This window comes from Panthera tigris, chromosome E1, assembly GCF_018350195.1.
Source record: "Panthera tigris isolate Pti1 chromosome E1, P.tigris_Pti1_mat1.1, whole genome shotgun sequence".
NCBI classification, from domain to species: Eukaryota; Metazoa; Chordata; class Mammalia; order Carnivora; family Felidae; genus Panthera; species Panthera tigris.
Genome location: NC_056673.1, coordinates 22792388 through 22805587, shown reverse-complemented (window position 1 = coordinate 22805587; position 13200 = coordinate 22792388). Strand labels below are relative to the sequence as shown.

The 13200-nt window shown below is 37.6% G+C and overlaps 1 protein-coding gene across 5 annotated transcripts in view; it reads right to left on the bottom strand.

Moving 5' to 3' along the window:
• Positions 1-13200, bottom strand: part of AP2B1 (adaptor related protein complex 2 subunit beta 1) — a 132637-nt gene that overhangs the window by 34420 nt on the left and 85017 nt on the right. For 4 of the 5 annotated variants that reach the window (XM_042966994.1, XM_042966993.1, XM_007096047.3 and 1 more), the window contains exons 15-18: positions 10251-10292; positions 9245-9391; positions 6604-6749; positions 476-605 (exon numbers count right to left, since the gene is read on the bottom strand). In XM_042966994.1, coding sequence (XP_042822928.1) covers positions 476-605; positions 6604-6749; positions 9245-9391; positions 10251-10292 — 465 coding nt within the window. The remainder of the gene's footprint in view (positions 1-475; positions 606-6603; positions 6750-9244; positions 9392-10250; positions 10293-13200) is intronic. The other variant, XM_007096049.3, reaches the window with a different exon arrangement.

The following is a 13200-nucleotide window of genomic DNA, read 5'->3' as shown; positions in this document are numbered from 1 at the left end:
CGGTTGGGTGGCCGACTTCGGCTCAGGTAATGATCTCGCGGTCCGTGAGTTCGAGCCCCGCATCGGGCTCTGTGCTGACAGCTCGGAGCCTGGAGCCTGTTTCAGATTCTGTGTCTCCCTCTCTCTGACCCTCCCCCATTCATGCTCTGTCTCTCTCTGTCTCAAAAATAAATAAACGTTAAAAAAAAAAATTAAAAAAAAAAATAAAACAAAATAAACTCTATGACCAATGTGGAGCTTGAACTCATGACCCCAAGATCAAGAGTTGCATGTTCTACTGACTGAGTCAGCCAGGCACTGCTCTGACGCGTTTTTCTTTTAAATAAAAAATAAAACTCTTCTCCATAGTTGTTTCAAACCTGAACATTCCATGACCAAACCTAATATAAGGAAGAGAGAGGAGTTGTGTTATATATAAATGAAATAAAATTGGGAAGATAATCAAGTTCATCCCCGAGTGAAGTAAAACTCTAACCTGGAGGTTATTCAGAGGCTCCATTTTCATGACTGGGCCCAAGGTGTTGAGAGGCAGGGAGACATCAATGCTCTGGTTTGGCATCAGTGGTGTATGGATGGCCAGAGGAGTGCTGGGGATGACACCAAAGCTAGGAAAGAGAATGAAGAAATCCCAGAGGTTAACCAGGAGGCAGGATTTAGGCACATCTTTGGGTTCCAGTGGCTCTTTACTCCATATCAAGAAAACATATTTTTAATTTTTAAGTTTATTTATTTATTTATTTATTTATTTTGAGAGAGAGAGAGACAGCAGGGCAGGGGCAGAGAGAATCCCAAGCAGGCTCCATGCTGTCAGCACAGAGCCTGATGTGGGGCTCAATCTCATGAATTATGAGGTCATGACCTGAGACAAAACCAAGAGTCAGACACTTAACCAACTGAGCCACCCAGATGCCTTGAAAACATAATTAAAAAAAAAAAAAAATTAAATGGAAGGAATAGCAGGAACCAAGGTGCTCAATTCTAATTTCCTATAACACTGATTACAATATAACCCTTGTTTCCCATGAAATGGATTTGAGGAAGGAGAAAACATAAGTACAGAATTACTTTGTTAGTTTCTTATGTTTTCACACAACTAGAGGGACAGATTTAATAAGTCTCTGTTTCTCTTTTTTTTTTTAAATATCTTTTCTTAGATAATTCTTAGGGGAAAGAACACTTAAGATTATATAAAATAAATACAGAGCTTACATAGTTAACATCTTTCAAGAGTCACAGGATGGCAGAAGAAACACTCTCTTTTTCCTAAACTATGCTTTAGAATATCAAAATGTAATAATAAAGTGATCCTGAGAATACACATCACTCATTTTGGTGTAACATTTGTAGATCAAAAAGCCATTCTGCTCTTATGATCTTGCTCTCATGGTCAGCAAACTCTGTCAAGAAAGCAGTATCAGGATAGAAACATGCCATCAACCTTATCTTCTAAATGCTCTTCTTAGAAATGATATAGAAGAAACAAAGGAGGAAAAAATTCCTTACTAATCTACAGCTTCATCTTCTGCAAAATTATAAGCTAGAGAAAACCTACAAATTCCCAATTATATTAAAGTGTGGCCAAAGCACACAAGATGAGCAGAACCAGTGAGAGAGAGAAAGGTGCAGTGCAAACGCACAACGAGTTCAGAGGCAACTAGTGGTAGGTAGCAGGCCTCACATACTGATGGGAAATACCCATTCTCAGAAGAGACCCCCCCCACCCATTCTGGTGCCAAGTGCTGTGAGTAGGCCAAAGATCAAACAGGAAACAACACAGAGGTGAGATGAAGAAAGAAGGTGGAAAATCCCCAGTGGGGCCTGGAGGTGATAGAGCTCAAAAAAGCAACACCTTCAGGGGCACTTGGGTGGCTCAGCTGGTTGAGCTTCCTACTTTGGCTCAGGTCATGATCTCCAGGTTCGTGAGTTCGAGTCCCCCACTGGGCTTGCTGCTGTCAGGGCAGAGCCTGCTTCAGATCCTCTGTCCCTTTCTCTCTCTCTCCCCCTTCCCTGCTCATGCTCTCTTCCTCAAAAATGAATAAACATTAAAAAAAAAAAAAAAAAAAAAAAAAAAAAGCACTACCTTCTAAAGGGGAAACAGATACCTTAGAAGACAGAGGTAGAGACCAATAAGGAAATCTGTAGAGCTCAGGATTGAAATAAAAAGTATACTTTAATAAAGTCAGGTTCTGAGAGGTAAAGGAGTTGTAGCCACACGGCAGTAAAGAGGGAGAGTCTCTGAGCAGCAAAGCCTAAAAAATGACCCTGGCTTATCTTCCTCATCTACAGGAGTCTCCTGCTAAGCTAGTCTTACAAGTTCCAACTCATTAAAAAAGGAGTTATCAAAATGGTGTAAGCACAGCACACATTCAAAGACACTATTACATAAAAGTGGAAAAACAGCAGTACAAACTTCCTTATTGACAAATAAAACATACTTGAAAATGATTTGCCGTAAAAACAATGGAAATTATGAAACATTTATACAGGAAGTTAAGGGGAAAACAGACTTAATAAAGCAACTGCAGCTACCAAAGGAGGACACAACAGTGAAGGAAGCACCTGGGGAAGAGATGGCCAGACAGCAGGAGAAGGTAAAGGAGAGTCAATAAAACTCAGAAAAGAATAAAAAAAAGTGTAACAAAGTTGCAAGATATGACTTCAATATACAAAAATCAATTCTACTTCTATATACCAGTAAGAAACAAATATTAAGATGAAAAGAATGCTATTTACGACATCAAAACCATGAAATACTTAAATCTGACAACAGATGTGCAAGAGGTATACATGAGAAATTATAAACAGTGCAGACAGACATTAAAGACGATCTAAGTAAATACATAAACCAAGCTGATGGATTAGAACTCAATACTGTTTGAAGTCAATTCTCTGCCAAATTGATCTGCATATTTACTGCACTCTCAATCAAAATCCCAGCAGGCAAAGGACCTAGAATAGCCAAAACAGTTTTGAAAAAGAACAAAGACAGTTTATAGTATCTGATTTCAAGGGTTATTATGGAAAACAAAGTTTACTTTGACTCTTACTTTTACACCATTAAAAATTATCTCAAAATGGATAACAGAAGTTAATGTAGAAGCTAAATCTAGAACATTTCTATGAAAAAAAAAAAAACCACAGAAAGAAACCACCTTTGTAACCATGGATCAAAGATTTCTTAAAAACACAAAAAGTATAAGCAATAAAAAACTTTTGCTTTTTGAAAGACAGTTAAGAAAATAAAGCCACAAAAAGTATATGCAAGACATATATCTGATAAAGGACTTGTATCTAGAATATACAAAGACTTATACTACTTGATAATAAAACAACTAAAAAAGAAAGATCTGAGCAGATATTTCACTAAAGAAGATAAGAATGGTCAATACGCTGATGAAAAAAACTGCTCAATATCATTAGTCATTAGGGGAATGCAAAAAAAAAAAAAAAAATTTTTTTTTTAAAGTAGGCTTCATGCCCAGCACAGAGCCCAACGTGGGGCTTGAACTCACGACCCTGAGATCAAGACCTGAACTGAGATCAAGAGTCAGACACTCAATCGATGGGGCCAGGGGAATGAAAATTAAAATGAGAAATAAATTACATGCAAGTTACTATAAATCCGTAAGAATGGCTAAAATTGGTAAGGATATAGAATAGCTAAAATTCTCACACTTACCATATGACCCTGCAATACCACTGCTAGGTAATTCCCCAGGAAAACTGAAAACATACATCCACCAAAGTCTTGTATATGAAATAGTCAAAGCAACCTTAATCATAAAATATAAAACTGGAAACAACCCTAAATTCCACCAACTGGTAAAAGGTAAACAAATTGTGGTACACTCCTCAATGGATACCACTCAGCAATAAAATGGACAGACTACTGATACATCACAAAGCATTATGCTAAGCAAAAGAAAAGATGGAGACGACTTCATCACTTATAAAAAATTACAGAAAAAAATACAATTACAGTGCTAGGGAGAGTTACAAAGAACAAGAGACACCATGGTAAACACAGTAAGAGACATAGAGAATAAAATCACCGCCATCCATGTAGCAATCTTGCCAGAAGATCAAGTCTAAATCTGATCAAGCCTATATATCTGCCTCCAATTTACAGATGTATCAGCAAAACCTAGATTGTGGAAAACTCCACAAATAAAAATATGTAATTTCTTCTACAAATAGATTCAAGAAAAAAAGAGAAAAGAGAAACCTATAGGTCTGGAGAGACAAGACACAATCAACCAATTGGCATGTATGGGGACCTTATTAGGAACCCTGTTCAGACAAAGCAAACTGTGCAAGAACATTACACCACCATAAAAACCCACTGATTGGATGTTTAATAATATTAAAGAATTTAATGATATAAAGAAAATTTTGGTACGATAATAGCGTTCGGGTTATGAATAAAAAAAAGTCATGAAATATATATATATATATATATACATATATATACACATATATATATACACAGAAGAAAAAATTAGGAAAAAAGCATTTATAAAAGATAGACAAAAAAGAGTTAATAAAAACATAGTTCTCCAAAAAGGAAAATCTAAACAATGGAACAGTATAAAAATTTAAACATATAACCCTAAAAATTTTCTTGAAGTAAAGGACTTGGATGTACACATGGAATAGGCACACCTTATTCCAGGAAAAACTGACAAAGATTGGTTAATATTGGGAATATCCTAATAAAATTATTGGACCTCAAAATTTTGGGCAGCCAGGCAAAATGATGTCATCACTTACACACTAACATGGGGAAAAATGAGGCTGGCCATAGACTTTTCCACAGGAATATTCAATGACAAAAGACAAGGGAGTGAAACAAAGAATTTGAGTCAAGGACTTTCAAGGATAAAGGTCATAGTTTTAACCACAAAAGACTGTCTAATTCACAGGACTGCTGTTTACATGAGCCCCCTTTGAGGAACATACCTCAAGAAAGGACATGTCTTCAAGAAAGGACAACTTAAATAAAAGGACTGGCAGTAAGCACAAATCCAAGCCAAAACAAAGATGGGGATAAAGGTTAAAACAAAAAAAAAAAAGGGGGGGGGGGAGAGGGTTAAGTGTGTAGAAAAAAGAAAAATAAACTCTTGGCCTCATCTCTCATCTGTCATAAATGGACTTCAAAGATGACAAATCAAGTAGTAGAATTTTAAGTATACTTCAGGTACAAAAGTAAATCCAAAGAGAGATAGTACTATTGACATTAGGCAATGTGGGGGGCAGAATAGATATGTTACAGTAGGAAATCAAGAGACTATCTTCACAGAAAACAGGGACTAACGGAATTTTATTTAAAAAAAAGAAGCAGAACCATCAACAAAGATATAAGGTTTTCTCAATATCAGACTTAAAAAAAAAGCAAACACAAATAGATATGAGTATGAAGATAGGCTATGCAGACTGCCATTATTACAACAGATCTGTCCATCAGCCTTGGCTTTTAACCTGGCCAGCTCCCTGAAAATAGCTGGAAACAGAACTAACCTGAGAAAGTTTTCTCTCTAGACACTTAAGTGATTTCTAATGTGCCAACTTTCAAATCTAGGGTATAGAAGTTATTTCCAAATGCTTAGAAGTAAATAAGACAGTCGCCGATGCAAGCTGCCATCAATAAATTTTATTAAATCTGCTTTATGGGGTCCAATTACTACTTTGTTAGAAACAAGTTTGAATATCTTGTATTTATGAATCTGCCATCAAAGTCTAGCAGGCAGTTTCCTGAACCACAATATTTAATAATGAACAGTGATGTTTCAGAACTACAGGACATCAATATTTTACATTTTCATGTTCTCTTCCTTATTAAGGCAAAGCAGATTGTCAGCCTATATATTCAGCTAACAGGTCTATTATCTTTCAAATATCTTACATAAATCAAAGTATGTTCATTTTTCCCACCAAAATGTGGGATTTGGACAGATATTTGTTTTGTTCACTACTTTAGCACCAGCACCTAGGAATGTCTGGCACATAGATGCTTAACAATTATTTGTAGAATGAATAAATGGATTTCAATTAGAATTTTTTTTTTTTTTTTTTTTTTTTTTTGGTAAATGGTTTATTAAAAACATTCTAGTCCTAGAATCCTTTAAGAAGACAGTAAGTTCTGATTTCCTTATTCCATATGAATAAATTTCTCAAGAAAATTCCTCAGGGCTTCCAGAGTTGAAGCTGACAAGTGAACAGACACACAAGAGCCAGCACTCACTCTACACTCAACATTTGCCTACATGAGAGTTGGTTTTTTTTTTAATGTTTATTTACTTTTGAGAGAGAGAGACAGAGACAGAGACAGAGACAGAGTACGAGCAGGGAAGGGGCAAAAAGAGCGAGATATAGAATCCAAAGCAGGCTCCAGGCTCCAAGCTGTCAGCACAAAGCCTGATGTGGGGCTTGAACCCACGAACCATGAGATCATGACCTGAGCTGGCAGTCAGCTGCTTAACCAACTGAGCCACCCAGGCGCCCTTCTGACATGCATATCTAACGTATTGTTAAATGGAACATTCTCTTGTTGGACATAAGGCACAATGCTGTTTAGTGATTGAGCCAAGGACTCAGACTTCTTACCTATTCTTGTTAAACTGGATTGCAAAATCTGTCATATGCTGCAGAGCTTTGTTGGTGAAGTTCATTTCCATATAGATGTGTCCTTGGCGGTGAGTAAATGTTCCAGAAATCTCCAACCCTTTAGCTTTTACTGCAGGCAGCCAGACCTAAAAGACAGTATAAAGCTCAATGGAACCACACAAGATTTATCTTCATGCTCTTTGTTTTGAATATATAAAGATTAAATTAAGATTTTGCTTCTTTAGGAAATTATGGTGATTTTTATACCATAAATATCAAGTTAGATCCAAAAGGCTCCGGATAATGTCATATTTTCTGAATTTTGAGATCATCCTCAATTAAAGAACCAAACCAAACACACACACACACACACACACACACACACACACACACACACACACACACACAGTATATGAGTAACCCTGGCTACTTCTCCATTTCTGTTCAACTTGGTCATTTTACTGCTTGAGTACTGCTACCAACTCCATAGACAAGGAAAAGAAAAACTCCAATGAGTATACTGTGTTTGGTTTTTTTTATTGGCACTTTTGGTAACAGGCTTAAAAGTGAAGAAACTGAATCTACTAATGAAAATAGTATGTCTGTATCTTTGAAGACTTTTCTTTTAATCATCACCAAAACTATTATCAGTAATCTTAAGGACAAAGACCATGTCTTACGTAGATTTTTAACTCTTGCTATAGCTTCTGGTAAATAGTACTTAGATGTTGTTTAAATAATTTGAATGTCTATCCTTTCTATATAATTCATCCATAACCCACCCCTGGCCCCAGAAACCCCTGGACTGTAAGAGTTAATTAAGAAAAAAAAAAAAAATCAGAAAATTCATGAATTGTTCTGACCACCAAAGACTAAATACCAAAGCATCAGTGGGTAGTGAATAAACTTGGGAACATATTCGGCCACACTAAAGAAATAAAGGAGAAGAAGAAAATAAAACAAAACAACCATAAGATATTTTTCATCTATCAGAGGGTCAAAAATCCTAAAAGTCAATAACCCTTAATGGAGAATATAAGCAACCTGGCACTTTGCATTGTGCTGCTGGGAATGTAATTTGAAGTCTCCTTTTAGAAGGTAAGTTGAGAATACTTATTTTATTTTTTAATGTTTATTTATTTTTTGAGAGAGAGGGAGAGAGGGAGAGAGTGCAAGTGGGGTGGGGCAGAGAGAGAGAGAGAGAGAGGGCGAGAGAGAATCCTAAGCAAGCTCCACTGTCAAAACAGAGCTGGACAGGGCTCACCCCCACAAACCGTGAGATCACGACCTAAGCTGAAATCAAGAGTCAGATGCTCAATTGACTGAGCCAACCAGGCGCCCCAGAGAATGTCTATTTTAATATTTATATATATACCACACTATACATACACAAAGATGTTTGCTGCAGTGCTATAATGACAAAGAAAGAGGGAGGAGTGTGGTAGGACTAAGGGAATAACCTGTATGTCCATCAACAGGGGAATGATTAAGTAAGTTGTGGTACATCAATACAGTGGATACAGACATTCAAAAGAATACAGCAGAGAAAAAACAAGATGGAAAACAATATATTCCATTGACATTAGTAGTTAAAGGACACAGACATAGGTATATGTTCTTATAGAACACACAAAAGTTAATAGGGGCTATCTATGAGAAAGTGGGGGCAGAAAGACTTAATTTTCCATCTGTTATTTCCGCATTATTTACATTTGTCATTTGTATGTATTACTTTAATGTTAGTAAAAAAAATGCGTTAGATAATCTTTTAATCAACAATGAAAAGTCTATGGGATAATATCCAACACAGAAACCTCACAACAAAGCTACTGTATTGTGCCAAAATATTACGGTTCAGTTTTAAATCCTATTTTTGGCTTCTCTCTTCAGCTGCTGCGTAGATCAAGTTATGACCCCTGGAATGGACAACTGGTCTATATTTCTGTAGCAGGGATCCTCCACGAGTCAGGTGAGCAGGTAGAGAATTTAGGAAACAGACAGGCAGGTTGTCCCTCAGAAAGGCAATTACAAGAGACTGAGCCTAGCTGGATGGTACTTCACCAAAGGGTGAAGTAAGCTTCACTTACAGTGAGTTTCCCTTTTTGAATTTCAGTCTGAGCATGACATTAAGCAAGGCTGAGACTAGAAAAGCACCAATGACAGAAACCCAAATCAGCACTCTAAAAAGGTACACTAAAACCCAGGAAGGCTGCATGTGAGCAACAGTGTAGTAGAATCCATCTGTAATACCAACTGAAACAGGGAATGGAAAGGATGACAAGTAAAAACATTACCCCTCTAGTGTATATGTACCCCTCTAGTGTATTCTACCCTCCCTGACCCTGCTGTTGCATTGTTAACTGGATTTATACTAGACTGACATCAGCGTTGACAAACCAGACAACATTTCTACACAAGAACAAAACACAAATATTTAATACTTCTAATTTTAAGTCTAATTATAAAAATGGTTAATGAGGATGCTACAGTGCTTCTTATTGCCAAATTTTAGACCACTTTTTATCTTCCTCTTAAATCCTCTAGGACAAGGGCCCAAACTTCGGATTTATTATCAGTGGAAGTAACAAAAAATGCCAAGTTATTCAGGTCTTGTTCATTACGAAAGTATTGCTTTACTCACAGCCTTAGGAGCCACATATCCACCAGGTGCCATGCCTATCCCTGTGGAGAGTTCAAACAGGTCATTCAAACCACTGCTGACCACAGCAGGAGTAGGTGAAGGAGCGAAGGTTGCAGGCACTGATGATGGGATGAACGACTGTCCCACCTGCAGGGAAAAAGGGAAGGGGCAGGGGGGACCAGGAAGAACACATTAATAGCCCTTAACCTGTTGCTCTATATTTTAGTAGTATTGATAAAACAACAAGAATACATCATAATTATAATATTCTTAGGAGCTGAATTAGTATATTCTTTATCCTTTTAATCATCACAGTTATTTTTTCATCACTGATGATATACAAACACTCTTTAGAAGTTCTATCAAGAGAGACTAAAACAGTAGGATCAGGAACAGAGTGATCCAAGATCTTTTCTGTTTGTTTCCAATTTTAGCTTCCATGATTCTGTGCAAAAGGCCTACAGGCACCCTAACGAAGGGGGAGGCTGTTTCTATAGAAAGAAGAAGCATCCAACTTAGAAAGCAGTTCTAGTTCCACTTGGGTGCAGACAAGTCTTACTTTCCCATTTAGGCATAAATATCTGGTAGGAAACTCTCCTGGGGGGAGATGGATATTCATACCCCCAAACTCAGTCACTTACGAGGAGAGTCTCCCTCTGAGTCCAGCTGACTCTCTCAAGTTCTTTCTAGATGACGCTAAAGAGTAAGAACATTCTCTAGTCAAGATGGCAGGTTCCATTTCCTTTAGCTCTTTAATGTCAGGAAGACAAAGACCTCTGTAGACACCAGAGCGCCAATCCCTAAAGATGTCCCTACACCACATGTGGTGTACACCTCCGAAGATTCCAAGTAACCCTATGCCACTTTCTACTCTTCATATGCTTCTACAGAGGTTCTGGTGTACAATGCTAGATAGCAGCGGTGGCTGGCCTGAGAATGTGTGCATAGGAAAGGCATCAAACAGGGGGCAGCGCATCCCATGGTGAAAAAAACGGATGGCACTTACTGCCGGACTTCCTCCAATGCCCCCGCCAAGGTCACTGCCAAGCTGAAAGAGAGAAGGAGAGAGAGGAGAGAGAGGTAGAGTTCATTTAGCTAAGTACTAGATGCCCATTTAGAATCTGTAAATAGCTCTACCAAGTTGCTAGGAATACATGCTATTCAACTTGACTCCCAAAGCCTAAAGAAATTCTAGATTGCAAAGAAAATATGTCCTAGGGGAACCGAGTAGTGGCATTGACGGTGTGTGGGAGTTCTGAGAAAACTTGGAAAGAAGATGGAGCTGGGACATCTCAGGGATGTTTCAGATCCAATCTTCCCACTGGGGTACATAGGCACAAACCGAAACAGGACTTAAAGAATTTACATATTCCAAGAAGCTCTATCTCCAAGGAGTAATGTTTTGAATGTGTTTTATTTTTTCCTTAAAAGGAAATTTAAGGGAGAAAAAAAAAGAAAAGCAAAGAAAAACTAAAATGTGCTTTGATCTACAAAACCTGCTGTTCCACTGAGAAAGTGGGAACCAAACCAGTATTGAGCAATTTCAAGCTTCAAAAATTACAGGTGGAACAAGAGTGATTTTTAGAGTTTAGAACTTTCCTAAGAAAGAAAACAGCTGGGAGAGGAAGATATCCTATCTGGGGAGGAAGTAGGAAGGCATGCAGTGCTTCAAATCTCTTTCACAGTTGACACTACTAAGGAGAAATGCTGTGATTTATTTGGAGATCATTTAAAAGGATGCTAACTATTGGAGAATTAGATGGACTTAATTAGCTAGGTGACAGGAAAATAATTCCACATGGTCTTAATCTGGCCTTTTCTCCCCTCAGGGCTCTGATATAATTCACCCTGAAGTCAGTCTTCCACGACAAAAGCATTAAAGAAGAACAGAAGCTGAAAATAGCTGGCATGAAGAAACACACACGCACACGCACGCACACACACGCACACGCACACACACACACACCAGCGCTGTTTAAAAAGCAAGCACCACCTTTTTTGGCTACAGTTCCACATTTGCCTCTTCCCTAGTTCTCATTGTACATTTGAAGTTCTTCTCTGAATCACCAAATGCCTTGTCTACTCTACAAAACACTGTTTCCTTTATTATCTGTCATTTAGTGGTAGAAACTTGGAAATCTTTGTGTGTGGTTATGTTAAAAAACAAAACTGTACTGGTTTTCAGGATTTGAGAAAGAGTATTTATCTTCGCAGTGAAAAAATACATGAAACAGTGTTGCCAAAATCTAAAAAATACTCTACATTGAAAAACATGGAGACATATGACAAAATTCTGTTTCTACCGTGACAGAAAAGGCAGGTGCTTCAGAACTAGCATTACTAAGCATCCTCTGCACTAAGTTACAGAGCACTCCAAACCTCAAAGAGCCATTTCTAGAACGTGGTTCCTGAAAATTACTTAATGGTTGAATACAAGCCAAAAATCAACATGTGTAAATAAATAAAAAGGTCATCACAACTAAGAATTCAAATAACTGGGAAAGTCTAAAGTAAAGAGAAAAGATATTACACACCTGCTTTCTCCCTGGTTCTGGAATAGCACACATCTGTAGCATGACATCTGAAAACCACCTTTTATTCAAACAAACACTCCTATAATGTCAACCGGATACAAGGCACTATGGGGAATGTAAAGATGCCAGACAGTGAGGGGAATACATAGATGAATAAAACCCAGACGTTGCAAACTGGCAGGAGAAATAGAACATGAATGCAAAACCATACAGAATATACTAAAGCAAAAAAGGTAAGTACTGAAGGGAAGAGCCTCCTTTTGGCTGAAGGATAATGAAAAGCTTCAAAGAGGTGGTAATGTGGGATTATAAAAAGTAAAAATGGGGAGGTTATTTCCCAAATAGCATGAACAAAGGCTGAAAGAGCATGAATAATAGTAGGAACAAAAAGAATGAGTAGTCCAATTAGACTGAGCACAGGGTAGATATGTGTATATAAAAAAACAAAACAAAACAAAAAAACAGCCACAGAAAATAAGTTTGCAAAGGCAGGCTGATTACAGGAGGTTTATGGAATAAGATATAAACTTTTCAAGAGTACTTCAATTGGGTTCTATCAACTATGGCTTTCAACCTTAGATACACAATTCAGTCAACCACCTGTGTGTGTATAGTGGGGAGGCATTTAAAAAAACACTATGCCCAAGTTTCACCCCCCCCCAAGGTAGTGATTTAATTGTGCTGGGGTGGAGCCCGGGCATCAGAATTTTGAAAGGCTCTCCTAGTGATTCTAATGTATAGACAAGGTTGAAAACCAATGCCTTAAAGAATTAACTAATATTTGGAATCAGAAAAGATTGATCCGTTCAAAATTACTTTGGAGCTAACTCCTGAATAAAAAGAAAGTTACAACTTGAGCAGAAAGGAAAAAAAACTCTTAATAAGGATGGGATGGATGTACAATGTCTCATTTGTCCTGCTGCTTTGATCTGGTTTGACTTTCTGATGGGCTTATTATCCCTTCTTCCCCTCAACCATTCTCCTCCCCTCTGGCCAGGCGTACAATCCAAGCTTAAAAGAGCGAATTCTTTACGGACCTGGTTGGCACTTGGCAAGGAAGAAACCACACACTGGAAGAGAAACAGTGGTTTTATCCAATATGCTAAATTCAATAAAAGACATTGATAAAAGGCACTCACTGGTGGTATTATTTCCAAAGGAAATAAAGCCCATTTACAGCCCTTATTTTCTTAGATTTCATTCTTATTATCTTTGAGTGTTATATGAACATTATCTTAGCCAGATAAGATCTGAATGTACTCTCCCCACCACACTGCTTGTCAATTTTATTCAAAACCATTAAAGAAACTGAAAAGCAATTCCAATACTCCCATGTTTATGTTCAATATATCAGATACAACACAGCTTCAACCAAGAATCAGGAAATCTGATCTTAAGAGACAGGACCCAAAGGGTATCAAG